Here is a 27,048-nt window from a genome sequence, read left to right on the forward strand (position 1 = left end):
TTATTAGTTAATTCTAGTGCTACATATAATATATTTATTATATATTTAATATATTTAGGGCTATAACTAATTTATTCCACGTTATTTGATGGGACAATCTGGCCCACGAGCTGGATTGCAACATTGCTACTGAAAGGTTGCTAGCAACTCTCATCACCACTAAAGTTAGATCGTCAGTGCAAAAAAATGTATTATAAAATTTATTATTGCTCAATTCTATTATAATATTGTTTCAATAACGAAAAAATCTTAAAATTGAATGAAGAAGGCAAAATCTTAAATCAAAATAATAATTGTAGATTGGATATACTTTACAAAGGATTTATTATGACTCCAATGAGAAAAATAATTGGAATGGAAAAATCTTAAAATTGATCCAAGAAGGCAAAATCTTGATTATGCTTAAGATTAAAAGAATAAAACAAAATATATTACAAATATACGTATTATAAATGTTATAAAACTAAAAAAAAAAATATTTTTATGAATCTATTTATTTTTAAGTAAATTTAAAAGAGATGCCAAATTGTCTCAAAAATGGTTGCACTAGAAAGTGCAGGGCAGAAGCCCTGCTGAACAATATCTTGCAACAATGACAATAATGTTATTTTCGATTTTTCTAACAATATCATTTACTGTTGTGGAATCCATTAAAGTTGTATGTTTATATAACAGAAAACTTTTAAGTAGGTAAGGGCATATGAAAAATGTTGAACATTAGTTTACGTTTAATTTTTAAAACATCAAATATAAAATTAAAAACTTCTATATAAACCGGATATGATATTTTATTGTCGAATATGTCCAAATATTACAAAAAATAAATTCATAAAACGAAATCCTTTGTAATTCGCGAGAATCAAGTAGTATCAAAAGTAACGAAAATCATAAAAAGTTACTCGAACTCAAAGTTACGCGAACATTAAAAAATAAATAAATTAAAATTAAATTAAAAATAAAGCTCAACAAACCGCAAACAATGAGCTTGCAGACGCGCCCGAAGCTGCGGTCGCGGAAATCGGAGACGATGTCGACCCGGACGCTGAAGTCTTAGATAAAATAAGAATGACAGAGAATAAGTTAAAAGATTCAAGAAATAGATAGATACTTATTAATACAGAAATGCAAAGGTAGATTAATAAACTTTCTGATAAAGTAAAGAAAATAATCCAATCTACTTGAAATACTAATTACGGATGAAATACTAATTCAGAATTGAATACTTACAATAACGCTTGCAAATAATTTTCGATACAAATAATCCATACAGAAATACAGAACTACCCAGAACTCCCTACAGAACTCCTCATAGTCAATTTAATGGAAGTATTCAAAATCAAAATAGTACAATCTGATAATGAAATTTACATGTTAATTGAGTACCCTAGAGTTAAGCAAATATGTAAGAAAACAATAATTCTCCCGGTATTCGATAACCAAACTGTCCTACAAGTCCAAGATAACATAGTGGTGGATGCAAGCCTACAAATTTGGCCACCTTTTGCAAGAAGTCAATACGATACAGCTGAGCCCGAGGAACTCACGCAGGAGTCCCACACAACTAAACCACCTGCTGGCAGTCGTGCTGATTTATGAAGCAATAATCCTCATCAATGAACGGTAATAAACAATACTAGGTATTTGAACCACAACTCTTTGGTGGAGAAAATTTCAGTCATCGCTGCTTCGCCACTCCTCTACTTCACTGGACATGACCATGATTCTGTGCCTTTTCTCAATGCATCGGATGATCCAGCAAAACATAAGTTTCATCCATCAACTCACAGTAGAAGTCAATTTAGGATGATAGCTGATTGATGATTGTTTTTTTCGGAACAATCGCCATGCATCAACCCCAATCAAATTAAAAGTGGCCATCACCCAACTGACGTTACCGGGGCCGGCCACGATCTTAAGAGGGAAATAGTTAAAAGCCGTCACTCCCAGTCATTCGTCGAATTGCCCTCACACGCTCAGGCGAGCAACTTGCGAAGCGACCCACGTGCTGAGGGTTTCATATGTCATAATAATAATATAATATTTCCTCCAGAAATAAGGGACACAAGACATCTTCATCATAGGAACCTTCATTTGTAATCTTGAAATCTTACACATTCCAATGTAAGTGGGTACCTCCCTTTTTATACCCGCTACCCATAGGGTAGAAGGGTATTATAACTTTGTGCCGACAGGAAATGTATGTAACAGGTAGAAGGAGGCATCTCCGACTCAACAACCGAGACGATATAGCCATGTCCGTCTGTCCGTCTGTGTGTCTGTCCGTCCGTCCGTATGAACACCTAGATCTCAGAGACTATAAGAGATAGAGCTATTGTTATGTTTGCACGCAGATCAAGTTTGTTTCAAATTTTTGCCACGCCCACTTCCGCCCCCGCAAATCAAAAAATTAAATAACAAGCGTAATTTTAAAGCTAAAGCTGCGAATTTTGGTATATTCAATAATTACTATAGTAGTTATGATTCCTGAAAATTTGGTTGCGATCAGATTGTGGAAGTTATTAAAGAAATACTTTTGTATGGGCAAAAACGCCTACTTACTAGGGGTCTGAGTTGCTTTGGCCGACAATCTAGCACATTGTGCCGTCTATGGTATATTTTGAATGGTGTACTATATCGATATACCAAACATATTATTTGGTATATTCTTAGTATTTTTAGTATATTTGCAGTATATTCGGTATATTTTGAGAATAATACCGCAAAATATATTGCTTTTAATCAAATTGGGTAGCGGGTATCTCACAGTCGAGTACACTCGACTGTAGCTTTCTTTACTTGTTTATACTACGATTAACTTATTGTCTAGGATACAATCAATTACGGAGACCCCTTTTATTGAAGTCTGGCATTCCCACAACGATATGGTGGGTGGTGGCGTCCATGCCGACGACCAGCTGTTTCTTGGAGATTCAGACCTCGCCCATTAATACCGAAGGACTAGGTTTGTTGTAACAGAATCTTAGCGGAATACATCCCTCTCAGCTCTCCAGGAAACAACAGTTAAGTCGTCAGTGCTAAAATTAGACAATAGATGAGCTTGTAACTCATTTCTTATAAGGATGGCAGTTCTCGATATACTTACCGTTGTCGGGATGAAGAGTTAGGCGATTCTAGGCCGGGGACCTAGTAGTCCGACGCAATTTACGGTTCCTGGATCAAAGCTGCGTAAGCGGCTCAAGGGCGAGGAAGTACTCCGCCAAAGCCGTTTCAGACTTATAGTGGTTGAGTTGCAGCACGCTCATTGGAGGTTTGCACACTCGCAGTGTGGTCCGTCTGCACAAACAGTTCCTCCCCCTCCTCCACCATCTTGTCAGTTAAGTTGAGATGCAGGGTGGCGTCGGTCATGCTTTCTATACCGAGATCTGCCTCAACTTCCCCTGACCTCAACGTGTGTGTGTCCTTGTCAGTAGGATGACGTTTTTTTAAGACGTAGGTACACGCTCCCTACGCCCCACGCCATTTTTCCGTTCCGCTTATAAAGCATGTCCTCGGCCTCCTTGTTGATCTGAAGGATTATGTGCTGTCCGCCATTATTTGGTAAAGGTTCATCGATCTTCAGCACTGACCAATCAGTCGTCGGAATTGCTGGGTTCTGCTTCTTAAGCAACTGAAGTGCTCGCTCTCCTTGAACTACGACAGGAAAGAGGACTTTAGCTTTCGGCATGGATGGAATGCTATTTCTATCTACAACGTCCAGGTTAGCTCCTTCCCATAAGCCGTCCAGCTTGGGAACGGTTTTCTTCAGCCAGAGCAACGTTGGGACATCCTTGCATGTTAGGATTTTGACCCCGTTGAGCCAACCCGCGCCTTTAAATGTAGGCATTGGGCTGTCTGGGGCGTTCTCCATCCTGACGAAAAGTGCGTCCACCAGCTTGGCATGGGTCAACTGCCACCGATCTGCGGACATTTTCCCGTTAGAGTCTCCTCTGTCGATGAGAGCAACGGCTAGATGCCGCCTGGCAGTTTCTGAAACTGTTGCTCTCGGGTTCTGTCTCGGAATATTGTCCGTATTTTGTTCTGGCTTGGGTGGTCCAGGCGGTCGCTGCTTTTTTCTTACTGGAGCCCCTTGCTTGGGACTCTCAGCAGACCGTTGACGCTTGCTTGTCATGGACTCCACCTTCGGATTGGCAGCCACGGTGAAACCGCTCCGCATTTGCGTGATTTTTAAGAAGTTGGTGCGGTTATCACGCAAATAAGCGTCGGCCCAGGCAAGCTTCTCCTTGTCTTGAACAGACAGGTTTGCTCTGCCGCCGAACCGCGCCTGAATGCGGACTGCAGCCTTGTATTTGGCTTTTTCCTTTAGGCCCAACGTGCCCCGCTTCGCAACCTTAGAGGTGCTGGCGATAGGTCGTGGACTCCGAAGAAGACGCTCCTCTACAGCAGATGAAATCGACGCCACGCTCTCTTGGTCCGAATCAACAAGGACATCGGTACCCGCGCGCATGAATCTCAGATCGTTGTTTGTGGGAGTATTGTTGCAACTGAGGTAGCCTACACCCAAAACCTCAGTGGTGTGACCGCTGACGACACTTTCCCTTCCGTGACCGCCGATGGTAGCAGTCACGCCTTCCGCCGACGTTTGGGCTGACATCCCAGCCTGAGTTGAAGTATTAACATGTTCCATTCTCGGACATATGGCGTCAGACACCTCGCTGCCTCCCACGTGGCAGGCCGATCTTGATTTTCTAAAAATTAATTTAATTAAATTAATTAATACATCAGATAAATTGCAAAGTTGTGCGGAATTTTTTCTGCTCGACTAAAAGTATAGCCCGTAAGTCTATAAATGAACAATATTTCAATTAGTAAATATTCAGAAGATTTGCCAATCACATATATGAAGCTCTTATAATCCTATAAGGGTCCAGTAGAAGTTAAGTTAACGAATTCCACTGCTAACGTTATTAATAAAGCAGAATCGAAAAATATATATATGGAATTAACAAATATTTGGCTGATAATCATTATATAATTCCACATTATTTTCATATATAGATTTGCACTTCGCAATAATATGTTATGGAATAATAGGCATTGATTTCATAAAGAAATTCTATTATCAATTAGACTTCAAACCTAATGAAGAGTGGCTTGCCATAAGACCAAATGATAATTAATTTCCCAATTTATGTTCCAATAATATACAATTCTGGTAATAGCTCCATAATTCTACCTGCAAGATCTCAAGTGGTCCGAAAGATTAGAGGTAGCATACAAAAGAGCTAGAAATTCGATAGAAGAAAACAAGAACACAAATAAAAAAGTATATGAAAAGTATATATAAGTATATCAGAAAGTATGTAATATGTATAGATCAGTAGGTGATTAGCTAGATTATAAATATGCTGGTATGTATAAAGTAACGGAAATAGGAGAAAGAAATAACATTATAAGAATAGATAATAATAACAGGAAACAAACAGTTCATAAGGATAGATTAAAAATTTGTATTTCATAATTGTATTTAGTATAGCCATGTATAGGTAAAAATATTTATTTGTAATTTCATTTTCTTTTGTTATTAAGTATGATATATACATATATGTTATATATGTAGCGAAATATCCACTACCACACTCATTTCTCGAACGTGACACATACACAAAGCATTACACATATGGTGAGCTTTAAGTCGCACTAAGAAGTTTTTTGCTCAAGCTCAACGTATTGTAAACTTAGTTTGGCCCGCATTATTGAAACACAAAATAAAGTTCGTCTATATGTAATTCAAAATAAAATCGCTTGTTTTATTTTTTTACCCTTCGTGTAACGCGAAAACATAATTGGCGCAGCCGGTAGGATATGTTCAAAAAGTACTAAATCAACAAACTGTCCGTTTAAGGATTCTAAAATTGTCCAAGAGTTAACGCGTACAACGTTCTGACTTTAAAATACATATCCGCGTAAAAAAATCTACGTGCGTAAGTGCAACAAAAAACGGAAAATAGGAACATTGTGTGAAAACCTAAAAAACCCGCACTAAAACCCACGTGTATAAACAAATAACAATAAATCATAACTTTCAGAAGTGCACTTGAGCCAGTTCCTGAATCAACTAAAACATGTGCCAGCTCTCGATAATGGAGCTGAGAACCTATCAGCATTTATCAAAAGGATAGATTTCATTCTATCATTGTACCCTACAAGATGCGTTGGACAGAATAGAGTAATATTCGCAGATATTGAGAGACTGCTTGATGGAGAGGCTCTAAGGACAGCCCAAGTCACACAATAAAACAACTGGATAGCATTAAGAATATCACTAATTGAGGAATTAAAATTCCAAACCGCATATGAAGAACTGCTGAGACGATTACATAATACCAACTGGAATAGAAATCTACGCAAGTCCCATATTATTACTAACAAATTAGCATTAGAAAACGACCCTAATAAAACAATATTGTATTCAGTTGCTTTAAAAACAACAACTAAAAATGTTATATCGAAAAAATTACCTGATAGGATATTCATGACCCTGGCATGGCAAGACATAGCTTCAATCAGTAAACTAAAAGCAATTGCGCAACAAGAGGGAATTTATGAATCTTATGAAAGTTAAAACACCTCGAAAAGTGAAAATAATAATCGAAGAAACCATAACAAATCATACGCAAACTATACTCCCAACAATTTTCATTCCAATTATCAATCCAATTGTAAGCCTCAAAGTAATTATTCAAATCAAAATTCAAGTAATCAAAATCTTCATCCAGAATTCAAACAAAAGCTAAGAGAAGCTCAAAGTCAGAATCCTAACAATTATACAAGAGACACTTCAAATAGTCGTGGGCCTAACCTACCTGTAAAAAGACAAAGAAAAGCCAAAGTGGTCAATATAAAATGGAGACTGCTGAAAATTATGAAATGCCTCGGACCCAAATGCAGAATAAATACCCCTTAAATAAAAATTACAATGAATTCGGAAAACTTAAAGTGTATCATTGATACAGGCTCTTGTATAATCCTCATTAAAGAAAATATTTTCGGTTTTAAAGTTAATAAACCTCCAATTAAAGTCCAAGCCATAAATGGTATCACTGAACTATCGGATATTTTGTCCGGTCCTAGTAGACTTTGTCACACAGATCAAAATTTTTATATTCAAAATTTCTCTGAAAAATATGATTTATTATAAGAGCGAGAATATTTGAAAGTAACTCCCAAATCGACTGTACAAGTACTTTCAAGCATTCAATTCAGACAAAACTTGAGGATCCAATTTATAAGAGACCTTACAAATATCCACAAACATATGATAGACCAGGGCAAAATTAAAAAATCGAAATCCCCCTATTGTTCTCCAATCTGGATCGTTAAAAAAAATTAGACGCTTCAGGCAAACAAAAATTCCGGCTAGTCATTGACTAGAGGAATTTCAACGAAATAACCGTTGACGATAAATGACGAAAAATGCAACTATAGATATAAAAGTCCCAACATATGTACCGGAATTTGAAAAGTTCAAAGTCTTAATCACATCCGATCCAAAATGAATATGAACCTTTCTCACTAACAACTGATGCTATCAATTTTTCTATAGGCGCCGTGTTATCACAAGAACATAAACCAATCTGCTATGCAAGCCGGACCCTAAATGAACATGAGTTAAATTATTTAGCAATAGAAAAAGAACTATTAGCTATTGTATGGGCAACAAAAATACATTGAAAAAGACAAAATAATTAAAATATTTAAATGTACAATTCACAACACTTATGTTCACCGAATATAACTTTACCAAAATAGAGCCAATATCACACATGAATGACATGATTTTCTATGACAATAAGGAAAATATCATTTACAAATATTCAATAACTAAAATTGAATTAATCTCTATTCTAATTGTTATATACTATTAGCAAGTAAGAAAATCAAAATACTTTTCAAAACAACCATACAAAAGTATCTAAGAAATAACGAAACGGACACAAGTTATAATGCTGGCATTGCAAATACAGAAAACCCAGTCCCACTTATGTACCCAGAATTAAACACTTGAGGACAAGCTAATTTCTATAGATTGGGGGAGTGACATATCGATTACCATACTCATTTCTCGTACGTGACAACTTCTTGTAATTTTTTCTCCAACTCCTAAAGATCATATTCTAACATTAACTCGTCGCGACGGCGACCAATCGTCACAAACAAAAATATCCTATTGCATTTATAATCTTATTAACTCGCAATAAGAAGTTTCTTGCTCAAGCTCAACGTATTGTAAACTTAGTTTTATAAAGACACTTTTCTCAAAAATAAAGTTCGTCTAAAAATAATTTAAAATAAAATCGCTTGTTTTATTTTTTTTACGCTTTTTTGAGAAAAGTGTCTTTATAAAACTAAGTTTACAATACGTTGAGCTTGAGCAAGAAACTTCTTATTGCGAGTTAATAAGATATATATATATATATAAATAAAAAAATAAAATTTTAAGTACACTAATAAAATAACTTCAATATAACTAATATTGTTTCGTTATTTTTCAGAAGGAGGGAGATGTAATATGCATATAAATATATTGAATACCTACTGACCAAGACTACTTAAATGCTACACACTGTAATACTTGTTGCAGTGTTTACATAATCAAAGTCCCGGTCATAAACCCAAGTGTTCGAAATATGAACCGATCGGTATGCCTTGATCCGCTCACAGAAGCGGACCTCACAACCGAAGATGAATATGTGCATATACCCTCGCGCTCCAGCTTAAGAGAACATAACTATGTACATAAGATATACATACATACTTAGCCGTCTCTCTGCTGTCGACTCTGGGCAGCGCAGCTATGAGACTTTGCCTTATTTAGATCGTCAGAAATAATGTAAAATTAGAACTGAATCGACGTTCGCTACAATATTTACTTTAACATATTGTAACGCGCATAAGGGAAATTCTGCTGATGACAACGCAAACCGCTGTTCTACCGTCAGCTTTGCAGATCTTCTGCTATTCTACAGCAAACTTTGCCATTCGGTTTCATCCAAATTAAACATTAAACATTAGGGGCGCTAACCTAATAATACGCCTACTCGGTTTCAACCAAATTAAACGCTACCAGTTAGTAAGACGGGAAGTAAGACGGCAAGAAACTATATTTTCATAAAAGTTAAAAATAATACGGACTTGTCGAAGGAAAAAATAGTAATAATAACAAGATTTAAAGAAAATAAAAAAATAGACAAATCTTCTGACAAATACTTACATAACATATATTTTTAAATGTTAATTTATCTGAGGATGTCGTATCAGATATATGATCTCTAATTGTTAAAAAATGCATACAGTTATGGTTGTGTTGTACTATATGATGCTGATGCATGAATTGGATACCTAGACAAGTTAGAAATAAACAAAATAATAATATATTTATATATAGATGTATGTATATGATTTACTTACAGTAATATGTAATATCTACCGACTAGTACAAGATTCTCCGTCAGCGAATACCAACCACACATCATAGTCGGGACGTCAGCGATTTCACGGTCATAACTAAAATTGTACTTAGATATAAATTTAAGAATCACATTTTTGTAAATAATTCTAGTCAAGAACTAAGGAAAGAACAAAACATAGGTTTATTCCATTATGGCGGCGTGAGCACTTTTCTAATTTCTTTAAACAACTTAAACTTAAACTTAGCAAACATGAAACGCAATGTCATCATAACTGCATTTCACACCTTCGTTTTGCCTTACCTTCTAAGCCTTGATTTTTGAGAAATAAGCTTTATTGTAAAACAAATGGCTTGGCAGCAAATAGCAGCAGAGTTCTTATTTGGAAAACATATCTGAGGGACGCGCTAAAACTCCCACAAATAAAATAATTTTTTTTAAATTATTTTTTTTTTGTCTTTTTATAAGTTACACACACACAAACGTTAACGCACATGCTATCTGACGGCGTCGACTGCGGAACCGATGACGACGATGGCTCTTGACGGTCAGCCTCAAATTTCCGATGCTTTGTTCTGTCGCGACACTTTTGGGCTCATAACCAGCACTCTCGTTGGCTTGGTCTCGCTCGTGTTTGCTTTAAAGTTGCTTTGCGCATTTACGACTTCCTTCTCCATTCATGTTTCAGCACTTAGTGTCAAGCCCTTCGTTCCCAAAACACGCGCTAGCCATTTTTCTCAAATTCACCTCGATCTCTTGATTTTCAACACAAAGCTTTCGTATTTCTCTCTCGGAAGATATCAACACCGTCTGCCGTTTGCTATACCTTGTGCGCTTGTTCAAGAAAGAGTAGGGGTTGCTTTAAAATTTGAATAACAATAACTGAAGGCCATTAATATAATACTGTCGGCTTAAGTCGATGCTCATCAAGGCCCTAAACTTTATAAAAGTACTATTTGTTATTATAAAAGATGTTGATGTTGAAAGAACTACATAAAATTGTTTGTCCTGACTAGGGACGACAACTGATGATAAGCTATTAAGCTACAGCAGAATATAGGATATTAGAAACCATTTTGTATTCGTTGTAGGGTACTGCTTTTTTTGTTTTTGCCGTTCAGGTTTTATGTATTTGTCAAAACAAAATCTCCCCTAATCTCAAAAACGGGTTAGTTTGATAGATATACAAATCTCCCTAAGTATAAATGGTCGGATTTCTTGGCACCCCTTTTTATATTCCCTTAAACAATAGTACACCTGCATATAACTATGTATATGCTTAGACTGTAGTGCTTTTATTGCATCGATTTGTGAACAAAATAAATACGAATTTTAGATTATATTATTGTTTTTCTGTATTTATGCATATGTACATACAGCTCTCGTTTACGATGTTTAGGTCTCAGTACAGTACAGAGAAATATAAATAGTGTTATATTCACCACACTAGCTCCACATAAACATTTCCATTATTCCTCTAACTCCCAATTGAGCTTAATAAGCATTCCTACAAATATCATGTTGCACAAACAGTCACGTCCGTCACCCTCGCCAATTTATAAACACAGATGTAGAAAGATCCCATAAACATTGCGTTTGAAATCTGAATCCTCAGCATATTTTTACTAATAGGTTTTTTTTATATATTTTTACATAAGTATGTTAATTTATGTTCATATGCTCTTCAAATCAAATACAGTCAGACCAATACAAAAAAAAACCCGCTACACATGGGGTATTATAAATTTGGGGCAACGTAAAATGTATGTAAGAAGCTAAAGGAGGTATCTCTGACCGTTTAACGTTAACAATGTCGCCATGTTCGTCCGTTTGTCTGTTCGTCTGCCCGCATAAATACCTGGATCTGTTTTTTTTTTTAGATTTTTGCTACGCCTAATTCTGCTCCGCAATTCAACAAAAAAAATCATAACAAGCATAACACAGGTTTATATGAAAAAATACGGCTATTGCAGTCAGGTTGCATTTGTTGACAATTTGGTTTATTTAGTACTCTATGGCATTTGATTTGCATTGAAAATAGGTAGAGAGTCGAGCACACTCGACTGCTGAAAAAAAATATATATATTTCGTTATTCAATTATGTCATTCCCTTGCATCAAAATAATAAAAATACAAACGATGCTTGAAAATTCAATGAAAATGAAATATAAGGAAAAACAAATGTATGTTGCATTAAATGAGTATTTCATTGATTAGTGGATTATAGCTACTATTGTAAATTGGTTTTTGGATATGCATTTATTAGAATGCGTTATTGGTATAAGTAAGTAAGTACTCTCTAAGTGGTTAACGCTATGTTTATTTTAACCCATATATTTGTCGGTAAGCGAACACATTAGTGATTTTATTCGTATGGCTCTTATTAGTTTAGAATTGAAGATATGATGGTGAAATAGTACGCTTATTTGCTTTCAATTTAACTAGATTTGATAGTAAGTCAACTGATATGGTTATTAATCAGTATAGACTGCTTGAGTTTGATATTCTTTTGTGTAACTGCATTATTGGGAGTTTTCAAAAATTTTTAGGCTTGCAGCAAACACATTGTGTAACTTTGTTTCCGGACTCTCTAAATTTATTTATATTTTGCACTCATCAGATTCATTACCATTAGTACGTTTAACGCTATAGATATAGTTGAATTTCATTATCATCAGAGCTTTAACCGCTGCGATACTTTAATTTTCACTTACTAGCAACGTATCCGTTGACAAGACTGGAAAAAAATATTGTGTTATATTCTTGTTTTGTTTTTTTCTTCATGGGTTTCATTGAAACCTTGTAAGTAAGCAAGTGTTTTGTTATTTTTAGTAAAGTGCACTAACCAAAAATTCTTATACCCGCTACTCATAGGGTAGAAGGGTATTATAACTTTGTGCCGGCCTGAAATTTATTTAACAGGCAGTAGAAGAGTTTCTGACTCTATAGAGTATATATATTCTTGATCAGGGTCAAAAGCCGAGGCGATATAACCATGTCCGTATAACCATATGAATACCTATATCTCAGAGATAACATATATATATAATTTTTCTTCGACATCTCTAGTTATGCTTGCACGCAGATCATGTATGTTTAAAATTTTACCACTCCCACTTCTGTCCCCGAAAATCGATAAAAATTTAATAACAAGCGTAATTATGAAGCTAAAGTCGCGATACAATAATAATAACTTTATGATGACTGAAAATTTGATTACGATAGTTGTAGAAGTGTATGAGCATATACGCCTACTTACTAGGAGTGTAAATGTAGTACTGTTTTAATATATCTATAATCGCCTATGGTATATTTTTAGTATTTTTGTGGTCAATTCATTTTACATATTTAAAAATAAAAAATAAATACCGCACTATTTTCATTTCATTCAAAATGTGTGGCCGGATCCCACAATCGAACATCAATGAAAATGAAAAGCAAATTGATGTTATTTATCATTCTCTCTCGCTGGATAAACTTAATCTTTTAGGTTTTCCTCATAACCTAATTTGGTGGATCTCCTCATATGTTTTGAATAGAATTCAACATGTTTATTACAATGGCTTTGTATTTAAAACTTACCAAGTTACTTCCAGTGTTCCTAGGTTAGTCACTTGGGTTCTCTATTGCTCACTTTGTTTATAAAGGATCTTCCTTTTGTTACGTGTACTTATGTATCCTGACATTCAATGATAGTCTTGCGGGCTCACAATTGCAAACTGACCTTAATAATCATGAATCTTGTTGCATAGTAAATCAGCTAATGAATTGCAATAAATGTAAGGTTTTAACATTCTTTAGAGATTCTCTCCAGGTTAATAATTATATTTTACATGATATATCTCTGGAATGAATAGAGTCCGTGACAGACTTTGGTGTTCTGCTTGATGTAAATCTAAACTCGATAAACATATTATATCTGATGTAAATAAAGCCGGAGTGCGCTTGGATTCATAAAACGCTGATCGAAAGAATTCAACGATTCCTACATCACTAAAACTTTGTATATCTCACTGGTTCGTCTTATACTTGAGTATGGATCTTTTCTCTGGAATCCCCAGAATAGAGTCTATCAAGATAGGATTGAGTCAATGCAGAAACAATTTTATTACTTAACTTTCATTATCTTACGAGTGTTTGCCGTAAACGGTCCATGACCATGCAGGGTGTTGTTTTTATTCAGGGACTAATTAATGGAGAAATTAATTATTCGGAAGATTCTTCTTAAGCCAAATTAGTTTTCACTTGGAATTTTCTTCCTCTTTTCATTCCATGGAGAACTACTTACTGCGCTTGCCATAATCCCTTCAGTATTCAGCGTGGGAATTACAGTAATATCCATAAGGTAATTTGCTCTAGTAAATCAATTCGTCAACTTAAAACTACTACAATATACTACAATGTTTATCTAGTATTTAGATATTTTTATCTAAGAATATATATATTAATAAATTTTTCTCTTTTTTCTTCGTTTACGATTTCCAATTAATGCATGCTGCTTAAAATTGATTTTCCTTTGTTGCGCGACAACAAGCTTGATGGTACTGGCGTTAGCACGATAACGTCTAAATAAAAAAATTGCTTGCTAAAACATAGCTGCGAATTGTTTTGGATTCGAATTATATATTAATATTATTGGGATATATTATACAGATGGTTCAATTCCCACTGTCAATGATGTTGAGGCATCATCCTTGGATGACTGCACTGATGTTATGATGGCCCTGTGAGGCTATTGTTGTCATATTCTCTGCTGTTATCACCGGAATCGCATTCCTTGATTCTGAACGCTACCGATTAGCTGCTTTCAACTAATAGGTCGCTCCATGTGCTTTGAGCATCTGTTTTCTCTCAACATCCAAAGCACTTCATTATTAATTAATTAATTAATTAATTACTATTCTTACGTTGCCAATGGTATTTTTGCGACGCAGATGGCTCAGAATTTAAGGTTCTTGCGAACTTGCAGCAACCACTATCATAAGATAAGCACCTCCACTATTCCTTCTCTTTTTTATTATTTTCTTTAAGGACTAGCGGCGAAAAGATCTAGACTTCTTGGTTAATTTAATACCGAACGCATCGGCAGGTTTATTAAAGAATAAAAATATCTTAAAACTAAATTAACTCTAACGATATTGACCAATGTCATTCTTTGAATACCATACGCAGATGGTACTAAGTATCCTTATGTCAGTTTATGAATACACGTTGTTTAGAATTTATTATTAGTTGAAAATTTCTATTAAGTATATATTGCAAAACAAAACATCCTCTCTTCTTAAAAGCAGTAATTTTTAAAACTCAATATGTTCTCAAATGGAACTTCTTAAGGGCTTCACATATTATTCTATATTACAATAATTTTGTATCTTTTTGTTTACATCTTTTTTTGTTTTTCGATTTTTATAATATTTTTACATTCGTATCAACTGATGCCAGTTTTAATTTTCAATATTAAATAAATATATATTTAGATACCCTTATATATTTTCCATTTACAACTATGAATTTATAAATTTGAATGGCATTTATTTATATATTCAATTTCGTTTTCGTTCTTTGTATTCAATTTGCCCTCCCAAGTAAGCCCTTATTTTTTATTTATTTTTTTTTCTAAGTATGGTATTATTATGACCAATTATTATTAATATATACGTATTGTTTGAATATTTTACTATTTTATGAATACCTAATAAAGTAACTAAACAATTCTGGGCAAAGCAAGAGCGGCAGGCAGAAAGTGAGCTGGCATCGATAAAACTCACTTTAAAAGGATGGCAACTTTCACGATGATCTGGCCGATGTAGCACTAACTGTGTAATGAGCGGGGAAGCCTCTGCTTTGACGTTTCCAAAAACCCAAGTCAAGATAGCATCCTGGTTGAAGTTAAAGACGTTCTACCGATATTCGTTGCTGTGTTGAATGGAAATTGGTATCCCATAGACTGACGTCTTCCAAATAAAGATTGCATATTGGTTGAAGTTGAAGATTTCGTTGTTCACTTAGACTGACTGATTTCAGCTTGCTCTCACAAACAACATCAGCGAGTGCGTTCGAGGCAATTGAGTTGTCCTTATAGAGATGATACCAAACGTTCTACCGATATTCGTTGCTGTGATGAGTGGAAATTGGTATCCCATAGACTGACGTCTTTCAAATAAAGATTAAATACTGGTTGAAATTGAAGATTGATTTTAGAAAACATCAACGGGTGTTTCCGTGGGAGTTGCCTTGCGGAGATGATACCAAACGTTCTACCGGTGCTAGATGCGGCGTTGAGTTGAAAAGTGTCATCTGGAAGTCGGCCTCCATAAAAGATAGCATTCCTGTTTAAAATGGAAAGATTCCTTGCCCACTTAGAATGTTTGATTTTGGGTTGCTCTCATAGAAAACATCAGCGGGTGTTTCTATAGGAATTAAAAATAACCATGAGTTTGCGGTTTGGAAGTGGTACCAAACATTCTATTGATGATGATGTGTTGAATTATGTACTGGTATCAGGAAGTCGGCCACTCGTCACTCAAACTGATTGATTTTAGAAAACCTCAACGGGTGTTTCCGTAGGAGTTGCCTTGTGATGATGATACCAAACGGTCTACCGATATTCGTTGCTGTGTTGAGTGGAAATTGGTATCCCATAGACTGACGTCCTCCAAATGAAGATTGCATACTGGTTGAAGTTGAAGATTTCGTTGTTTACACAGACTGACTGATTTCAGCTTGCTCTCACAAACAACATCGGCGGGAGAGTTCGAGGCAATTGAGTTTTCCTTATGGAGGTGGTACCAAATATTCCACCGATGTTCGCTGCTGTGTTGAGTGGAAATTGATATAGCATAGTCTGACGTCTTCCAAATGAAGATTGCATACTGGTTGAAGTTGAAGATTTCATTCTTCACTCAGACTGATTGATTTTAGAAAACCTCAACGGGTCTTTCCGTAGGAGTTGCCTTGTGGAGGTGATACCAAGCGTTTCACCGATGTTAGTTGCTGTGTTGAGTGGAATAATGGTATCCAAAAGCCGGCCTCTGTTTTGACGTTTTCAAATAATCATTCCTGGTTAAAATTGAGGGATTCCTTGCCTACTCAGACTGTTTGATTTTGGCTTGCTCTCATAGAAATCATCAACGGATGTTTCCGCGGGAATTAAACACAACCATGAGTTTACGTTATGGAAGTGATGCCAAACATTCGTGGGTTGCATAATATTAACGTTTCAACTTATTCGCCGATCTGAAGAAGGGATATCGTTCCGCACAAAGTGTGGTTTCGTTCATTTCAGATGCTCGAAGATTTTTGTGGTTTATTAGTGGAATCCATATACATATTTTAAAATGGATCGCTGAGCTTCTTGTTCTTGTCGTAGCTTTGTACCCTGTCCCAAGTGCCAACGTCTCCAACTACAAGGTATCCAGTTGTGGTTTGTGTTCTAGACTATGTGTTTAGATGGCTTTTTGTAAACGATCAATTGAATTCAAAACCAATGATAGTGTGTCAAATGTGTGGTTCTGATAATCAAATTAATGTTAATCCATATAACCTGGTCTAGCTTTTCCATGACTTCTATAGTTGCATCCTGGATTGAAGACTGGTATGCCTCATACTTTGCTTAATCTTTTGTAGAGGTTCATCTATGGTCTACGTTCATTAGCCTCAACACAACATGGTAGATCACTCCAAATGCCTCGGGTTGAGCCCTTGCTGTGCGATCCGCCATCCTTGCCTGGGTTTTGCTGTTTTTGCCGCGTTTGCTGCTGAAGCCTTTTACATTTATTGGCCAGAAGTTACATCATCCATAATCCTCCAGATTGCCTTACTTTGCCTTACACTTCATACAAGATCCCTACCTTATTATGTATTTTTGAAAGGTTTTATCAAAATATGACTTATTACAAATATTTAATAGAGTTAATTGTATTTGCTTTCTTGGGCTTACTTAGGGGATTATTAACTCTTTGTGAAGGTGTACTATATTTTCATTGCCGGCAGGAAAAGGACAAGCATTGTGTGTGGTTTTCGTTACCACTCCAGTGCTGGTCCTTACCTCTACCATTCTTAAAACCCGTCCATACCTATAATGGGCTTTGTCACCCTGCCTCCCTGCTTTCTGATTTTTTTCTTTTAATTAAACGAGAGCACCAGGTACTATATTATATTTTTGGATAGTCCAATCTTTTGTACTCGAGCACATATTAATATTAATATTCTGCGGTCTTTAACCCATATATTCTTTTGAGTCGCTGATTAAATACAAGGCTTCACCAGTTAATTTGTACAAGTAATTCAATTGAACACAGCTTCAAACTGTGTTGCTCAAATGTCCTAATACCGTTTGTAGCTACGTAAAGTGCGTTTTGATTGGCTGATTTCACACTGGCCTTCTATAGTCCTCCAATATAAAGCGATCCTACCACTCAACCTGTTGTTTCAATCAAAAATCTTTACTTAATTTTTGTGTTCTTCAAATAATTAAAAATGTTCAATAAATATTATAGCATTACATTAAGTGAGCAGCTATTATGCCGAAGGAAACTACGTGAACAAGCGTTTTGCACCATTTCTAACCCCCCTTCTTTGTAATGAATTCCTATTAGGGCTAGCAAATCGTCTAAGCATAAATGAGCGTTTCGAATACTACCGTCTATTCGAATTATAACATAAGATATGTACGTATTGGAGCAATTGGGTTGAATTTTTGGCTTGAATTTGAAAAACCACAAAGAAAAAACAACTAAAATCCTCGCAATACAAAAAACTACAAAAGCCCAAAGAAAAAAACCGATTTTCCTCCACTCTAAGTGCTGCTTCGGATGATCCATTGGAATTCGATTTCAAAATCATTTTTTAGCATGTGTTTGCTGACTTACTACTAATTCGAATGTCTTCAAATTAAATTTATTTATTTGAAACGTGATCCAAATCATCAGTTGTTGAAAATAGAGCATATGTCTTAAGAAGTTGAAGAAAAGTCGTATACGATAAACAGAGTGTTCTGTTAGCGAACAAAAAAAGCTCTATAATACTGTTTGCAGTTTATAATTACTGCTTAACATTTAGTTTTAAAAGTCAGCATAAAAAGTTCAGTCAGTCAGTCAAGTAAAATGGATATAAGTTATTATTTGCAAAATTCGCATCAAATTATTCTTGATGATGATGATGATGAGATGGAATGGCCTCAAGATGGTGATGGTAATGATGATCAGGATAATGGTGGATATAACTCACAACAACAACAACAACTTGAGGATATGAGGAAAATGGAACAAGATGCTGGTGATGATGAAAAGGATTGTCTAAAAAATTCTCAACAAATTGTTCTTGTTAATGGTGGAGATAACTCAAAACAACTTGAAAATGCTAATGGTGGATCTAACTCACAACAACAACTTGAGGATACTCATGGTGGATCTTTCATGCATTCTTTCTGCTGAAGAAGTCGACTGGTGTATCTACTTCACAACAACAACGTGTGGATGCTAATGGTGCATCTACTTCGGTTTTTCCCGTGGGTTGTTGTTTCTTCCGTTTTGATTTTCTGCTAACATACTTTAAAATATGAGAACAAAGGCCTATGGTTTTTCGCGTGGGTTGCTGTTATAACACTTTTGCATACGACGACGACGACGCCGAACAGAGGTTAGCGTTCTGTTAGAGTGATAAAGCTCCATAATACTGCTTGCTTGCAGTTTATACATAAATACTGCACCACATTCAGTTTTAGAAGTCAGTGCGAAAAGTTCAGTCAATCAGTCGACTATTTAAAAAAAGAAGTTCAATCAATCAGTTAGTCAGTGAACAAAAAAAAAATGGACGATTATTACTTTTATCAAAATTTGCAATATGTTGTTCTTGAGGGCGAACAACCATCAGCACCACCACCACCATCGCAACATCAAAGTGAGGGCGATATGGATACCTCATTGACTTCTCACCAACAACAGAATGGTAAATACTTTCAACAACTTGATGATCCCAAAGCTGACTTATGAATTTTGTATCATATTATGGATGGGAAGCAATATCAGAAGCAAATAGATATGCTCCTTACAGTGATGATGATGATGACGGTGATGGTGTTGATAGTAGTGTATATAATGATCCCCGATGTCTTAGAAAAATGGGTGGTTGTACTTATTGTTAATATAAAATGAATGATAATTACTATCATGTTTTTTGTGATCATTGTAAAAAAAGAATTAAAAGAAAGGGGTTGCCTATAGATAGGACTAAAATGTATTATCCATCGTATGCATGGGATATGTATGAAGATAAATATGATAGTCGAAATGAATATCGAGTATGTAAAGAGTATGCAAATGATTATGAAAACTTAATAAAAAAATGCAAAGAGGAGAGCTGTAAAAGAAAAATTTAATGATAATAATTACTATTATTTATTTTGATAATAATTCCCCTAGATATGCAAAAACAACAATAGGAAACCCTAAAAAAAAAAATGAAGAAACTTAACAAATTTTTTTTTCCTCTCTTGGTTAGTGCGTCTTCCAGATCTCCCGGAGCTCTGAAATCATCGGGGATCCCTTGTAGCACACACATACACATACATATATACATATATAAATATATATATATATATATAATATTGTAATACTACACACAAATATATAAAATATTTTTATACTACACACATGATATATTAATATTTACATATTTTAAATATAAGAAGTTTCATGTTAAGGCTCAGCATATTGTGAGTTTAGTTTTTAAAGACACTTTCCTCGCCTAAGACGCGTAGCCCGCGAGCTTATAAGTAACAATAAAGTAGTCTACTAAGTAAATAAAAAAAAATCCTTGTTGTTTTATTTTTTACTGTTCGTAAACCGCGAACATTTAATTGGCGCAGCCGGTAGGATACGTCGTAATAGTAATTGAATCAACGAGCAGTCGTAAACCGCTAAACGGACTCTAACATTGTCCTGGGTAAACGCGCATAAGTTGTGAACTATACAAAACTTATCCGCAAAAAAACATCTACGTGTGTGAGTGCATTATCAAAACGGTAGTACAAAAGAACATTGTAAAACCCCGTTATAATAAAACTCAAAAAACCCGAACCACGTGTGTGTGAATTAATAACAACACCAAAAATGGCAAATGAACTATCAGAAGCACACCTAAACCAGTGCTTGAATCAAATTAAACATGTGCCAGCATTCGACAATGGCGCAGAGAATCTGTCAGCCTTCATAAAGAGAATAGACTTTATTCTACCTTTATACACAACAAACGATGTACGTCAAAGTAGCGTAATCTTTGGAGCCATCGAACGACAATTAGATGGAGAAGCATTGCGAACAGCCCAAATAACGCAATCCAACAATTGGACATCATTGAGATCATCATTCATCGAAGAATTCAAAACGCAGACGCCCTACGAAGAACTACTACGAAGACTGTATAACACCAACTGGAACGGAAGTCTTCGTAAGTTTGTAGAAGAGCTTGAAAGACAATCTTAAACGCAACGAAAATCTTTAACGCATTAAAAATAACTACCAAAAATGTAATAACTAGGAAACTACCTGATAGGATATACATGACCTTAGCAAGGCATTATATCACAACAATAAGCAAGCTAAAAGCTATTGCTCAGGCAGAAGGGATTTATGAATCTTATGAGATTCAGAATCACCCTAAAAGCGAAAATATTAGTCGCAGAAATCAAAACAGATCTTATGCAAACTATTCAAATAATTTTCATTCAGATGATATGTCCAATATAAACCACAAAACAACCATTCAAATTCAAACCAAAATAATCAAAACCTACACCAAGAGTTTAATAAAAAATTAAAAGAAGCTCAAAACCAAAACCCTTATAATTATTCGAGGGACACCTCAACAAATCGTGGGCCTAATCCACCAGTGAAAAGACAAAGGGAAAGCCAAAGTAGCCAGTTCAAGATGGAACAAGGTGAAAATTTTCATCAAAGTGCCTCGGAACAAAATGCAGAGTAAATACACCATATATATAAATTAAGATGAATGAAGTAAACCTAAAATGTATCTATCATTGATACAGGTTCTTCAATAAATCTTATAAAACAAAACATTTTCAGTTTTCCGACTTATAAAAACCTGATTAATGTTCAAACAATTAATGGCATTTTGTGAACCATCGGCATCCATCACAACATCAAAGTGAGGGCGAACAACCATCATCACTTATAAATTTTGTATTATATTATGGATGGGAAGCAATATCAGAAGCAAATAGATATGCATCTTACAGTAATGATGATGGTGATGATGGTGTTGATAGTAGTATATATAATGATCCCCGATGTCTTAGAAAAATAGGTGGTTGTACTTATTGTAAATATAAAATGAATGATAATTACTATCATGTTTTTTGTGATCATTGTAAAAAAAGAATTAAAAGAAAGGGGTTGCCTATAGCTGAAGAAAGGACTAAAATGTATTATCCATTGCATGCAAGGGATATGTATACAAATAAATATAATTGTCTATATGAATATCGAGTATGTAGAAAGTGTAGAGATGATTATTATGAAAACGTAATAAATTTAAAGTTAAGGGACATAAGAGAAAAATATCCAAAAACAACAATAGAACCCCCTAACAAAAAAAAAAATGAAGAAACTTAACAATTTTTTTTTTTCTTCTCTTGGTTAGTGCGTTTTCCAGATCTCCCGGAGCTGTGAAATCATCGGGGTCCCTTGTAGCACACACATACACATACATACATATATAATATTGTAATACTACACAAATACATAACAAATATTGTTATACTACAATATTTAAAATATTGTTATACTACAATATTTAAAATATTGTTATACTATACACACATCCATATATATTTAAAATTTATTATGGGACAAAGCCCTGGCGAGTACAGCTAAAAGAGGGAGAATACCACCCCTCAATTTAAATCTGTAATAGTTATAATCTATATATAATCTATATATGTAATAAAAATTAAAAAAACATTTCTTATTTGTTTTATTTATATATGCAATACAGTTCAGTAGTAAAATTGGAAGCAAACATGTCAACACGTACAACCGCTGATCAGCTAGACATATTAATTACACAAATACATGAATTTTGTCAGGAGTTTCAGGATGTAATTTCTGAAAAGGATTTAAAGAGCTTAAATGCTACGCTAAAATTATAGCTCTAACAACAACAACAATAACAATGGAAACACCGCGGAATTCGTTGGAGCAATATATTCAAAACAATTGCTTCAACCCTCGCAACATTTCTCATCCCATTGAGAGTGTCATAAGAGAAACATTAAATACAATGCAACATTATCGCAATTTAAATGAAAGAATGAACAAGAACACAGAAAAACAATAACAATGTTGATGTATTTTTCTATAATAAAACAACATATATAACATACAAACAAAACATTATTTTTCATTTTATTTAAATACTCTTAGTTGGACGTTAATATTAGAAAGATGACATCCTTGGTTTGGTTCATAGAACGTATGAATGGAATAATCCCTAATATCCAAACAAATTCTGTTTCCTGCTGGGAAGGGATGTTTCAACCTGAGAAGCTTAATTCACTAAAGCTTATACTCAGCGATGAAGTCGAGTATATGTTGATTAAAATATATGGTCTATTCGATAATACTCTAATTGATTGGGCATACAATATTTAAACTTTCACAATATCCTGCAATGTATTTACACCTAAACAAACGATTCAAATTTACTGTTTATGTACTGAAATAGATGTATCAGAAGCAAAATTTAATTTTGAATATAATTGACCTGGAGTTACAGAACGCGGTTTATCTACTTCTTGTTTTTTTTACCACAAAATACTGAGTCATGATCTTGAGAAAAAAAAACTGCACCAGAATCCCACTGCATGAGCAACTTACTAGAAGACTTGAGCTTCAAAGATTGTATTGTGTATTTGAATGATATCATTATTTACTCCACTTCATTGGAGGAACATATATCATCCCTTTCTAAAGTCTTTTCAAAGCTTCGAGAAGCCAACTTGAAACTACAACTACACAAATGTGAGTTTATGAAAAAGGAAACAGAATTCTTTGGGCATACAATTACCACGGAAGGCATAAAACCAAACCCAAATAAAATCAAAGCTATTGTTGATTTTCGAATACCCAAAATACCAAAAGAAATCAAGTCATTTCTAGGTTTATTTGGATTCTACCGCAAATTCATTCCCAACTTTGCAAACATTGCAAAGCCAATGACTCTTAAACTGAAGAAATATGCTACCATAAATATAGAAGCCCCAACATATGTGTCCACATTTGAAAAGATATATTATATATTAATATATCAATATTAATTTACCCGAATTTTGAGAAACCGTTTCTCATTAACAACCGATGCTAGCAATTTCGCTATAGGCGCCGTTCTGGCACAAGAACATAAACCAATCTGCTATACAAGGCGGAACTTAAATGAACATAAACTAGATTATTCAGCAATAGAAAAATAACTATTAACTAATGTATGGGAAACAAAATATTTCCGTTCTTACTTGTTCGGACACTTTTTATTTTTAGTTTTTAAAGACACTTTTCTCAGATAAGACGCGTAACCCGCTTACTTAAAAATCCCAATAAAGTTTGTCTACAAGTAAATTAAATAAAATCGTTTATTTTTTTACCATTCGTAAGCTTTAAGCTTACACTTCCAGATAAGCTTCGACCTCCGCCTAGACTTGAGCCCCAGTCTTGCGCCCCACACTTTCCGCTTTTCGCGATTGCGATTTTTCTACTTCCGGTTTACAGTTTTGCGATTACGGCTTGCAGTTTTCCGGTTTTGCGGTTGAGCAGAAAAACTGATTCCCATTTCCGACCTACTGTAATTAATATAATCGCTTATAATTCAATTTCAGCAAACAACCTCATCGATTTTATAAATACAATAAATCGAAGAAAATATTATTTACAACTATTCATTAATCAAAATTGTATTAATGTTAACTCTTATTGTTATATACAATTTGGCAAGTAAGAAAATTAAAACACTTCTTAGAAATATCATACAGAAATATCTACAAGAAAAATGAAACAAATACAAGTGCTAATGCTGAAATCAATAATACAGAACCACTTGTGTACCCCGAATTAAACGCTTGACAACAAGCTAATTTCTATAGGTTGGGGAAGTGATATATCCACTACTCGAGTGTGACACATTCACGTAATTATTCCCCTAACTTTCAAAGGCTTTCTTGTATAGATCATATTCTAACATAAACAATCGTCGCAACAGCAATTTGAGGACTTAGCATCAAAAACAATAACACACGCTTTGAGTCATACAATCATGCTAGCTGTAAGTCGTTATAAGAAATTTCTTGTTCAAACACAACAGATTGTAAACTCAAGCAAGACGCGAGTTACATATTTGTCAGCACTTTCCCCTTCCCCGCCACTCACAAGACAAACTCAGAGCGGTCACTTGGACTGGGCTTGCAATCAACTTTTAATGTAACAAAAAATAAACATAAACAGATCTTAAGTCAATAACGGATATGCAAAGGCCGCTAATTGACATACATTTAAACAGTTAACCACTTAAGCCAATACTGTAAACAGAAGCAGCCAAACTACGCAGAATAAAGTAAACAATAAATAAGAGTCGCCAGCAGATTTGACATATAATATGTTGCATAGTTTTAAGGTCAGTTTGTAACCACACCATAAGTGAACCCTTCATAAATAACATAACAGAAAAATATTTAGCAAGAACTAGCCCTTTATATTTACATATATTTATATAGTTCACCCTCAATAACATAACCATTCAGGAAACCAATAAAGCACTTAACCAATATGCGAAGCAGCTTCTTATTAAAAAAAGAAAATTACAATTTTTGAATGCTCCGAAATATTCAACAGGAAGAGACATATTATAGAATTTGATAAACATTATTCAAAAATTTATCCAACCCAAACTCACAAATTTACTTACAATTCAGTGCACTGCTGAATACTTATTCGAAATACAGTCAGAAATAAGATTCTCTCGAATTTATTATTACAAATAAAAATGATTAAGCTGTTAGATTGTATAGATGAATAGAAGAATTATTATAGAATAAACTCACGCATGAGCTTGTAGAGGTTTCGACACATTAAATTGCGAAATTAGCAATAAGAATAAATATAATCGTGACCCCATTCAAATTCCTATTTCAAAAGCATCTATTTCTCAACAAGGAGAGCAAAAATTAACTTTTCTAACCTGTGTTTTAAGTTTTTATCAAATTCTGGTACAAAAAAAAACAGAGTTTTCCATCAATAATGGAAAATACAAATTTCTTCGATTGCCATTTGGATTGACAAATACACCAAGAATCTTTCAACGAGCAAAGGATAACATTTTACAAGATATGATCGGTAAAACATCTCACATTTATATAGACAATATAACAAATTTACAAGATAATATTTCAAAAGCAAATGCTGTTTATTAGATGTTTCATTTCATTTTTCATTTTCAATCACAAAATTATGAATTGTCTATTATTTAAAACACCGAATAGTACGTCAATATTGTGAATTGTATAATGCCAGAGCTACTTCACAAAATTAATTATAATTCAACAAAGCAGCAAACTGAAAATTAAAAACTTGTTAAATGAAAAAATTGCAATAAATAATGAAACATTTTAAAACCAAAAAAAGACTTTAAACTATATAAAACACAAGAAAGCCACAAATTACTAAAAACACTAATAAAAACAAACTTTTTTTAATCACTATATAATTGACGCATTAATCGGGCTTGAACTAAACAGCTCTCTACAAAGATTTCACAAGTGTCAAAGGGAAATATATTTTTCATATTCGACATAATTACATTAACTCAATGGATTTTAAAAGAATTTTCTGATTAATAACTTCAAATTCTCGATTTTTATATTCATTATATATATATATTCATTATTCTAAGCAAAAAGCTGTTAAAAATAAAGTTACAGGAATTTTCGTAATTTAAATTACTAACCTTGATTTAATGTGTGTGTTGTCAACAAATCGCCTGTTAACACTTAATGGTGTTTCCCACTACACACTATAGCTGCCACAAATAAAAATTATTTTTTTAATTAAACGCATATGCCTCCATGGCGATCGCCCACAACTTTCAGTTGTTCTGTTCTGATTCGACAAATTTGCTTTATTGTCTTTGCACCGCACTCACGACGTCTGTCACCATTCGCGTTTCGAAGCTCAGTACCGAGCCCAAAGCAACGCGCTACAACGCCCCCTAGTAACGCGGTGCTCGCCGAATTTCACCACAAATTATCGTTTTTCAACACAGAGCTTTCGTATTTCTCTCTCTTCGTTCGTGATCGCTTACGAGCTTGTAATACACTCACTATGTTTACTCATCTATTAAAGATAAGTTGACGCATTAATCAGGCTTGAAATAAAAAGCTCTCTTCAAGAAGATTGCTTAAATTGGAAAAGCGTCAAAGAGAAATCCATATTTCATATGAATGGATTACAAAGAATTTATTACTTTTATATCCAAGTTATCACCCAGCTCACAGAAAAAAATTTTATTGGAAATACATATAAACATTTTCGATTACCCGTTGCGCAGTCATTTATGA

General features: G+C 34.4%; 1 protein-coding gene across 3 annotated transcripts; it reads right to left on the reverse strand.

Annotated features, from left to right (window-relative positions):
- Nucleotides 1-26,647, reverse strand: LOC132798363 (uncharacterized). 3 transcript variants are annotated; one of them, XM_060810183.1, is made up of 5 exons: nucleotides 26,439-26,647; nucleotides 9,430-9,525; nucleotides 9,233-9,360; nucleotides 3,104-4,706; nucleotides 1-3,035 (listed from the first exon to the last, which is right to left on the reverse strand). In XM_060810183.1, the coding sequence occupies exon 4, from the start codon at nucleotides 4,643-4,645 to the stop codon at nucleotides 3,425-3,427; it is 1,221 nt and encodes a 406-aa protein (XP_060666166.1). In that variant the 5' UTR covers nucleotides 4,646-4,706; nucleotides 9,233-9,360; nucleotides 9,430-9,525; nucleotides 26,439-26,647; the 3' UTR covers nucleotides 1-3,035; nucleotides 3,104-3,424. The 3 variants fall into 3 exon arrangements, with proteins under 3 accessions (XP_060666166.1, XP_060666163.1, XP_060666165.1); XM_060810180.1 differs by lacking the exon at nucleotides 26,439-26,647 and adding an exon at nucleotides 9,732-10,384; XM_060810182.1 differs by lacking the exon at nucleotides 26,439-26,647 and adding an exon at nucleotides 9,732-10,384 and having other exon boundaries at nucleotides 9,430-9,536.
- Between the last annotated feature and the right edge of the window lie 401 nt (nucleotides 26,648-27,048).

Source organism: Drosophila nasuta, chromosome 2L, assembly GCF_023558535.2.
Source record: "Drosophila nasuta strain 15112-1781.00 chromosome 2L, ASM2355853v1, whole genome shotgun sequence".
In the NCBI taxonomy this organism is placed as follows: Eukaryota; Metazoa; Arthropoda; class Insecta; order Diptera; family Drosophilidae; genus Drosophila; species Drosophila nasuta.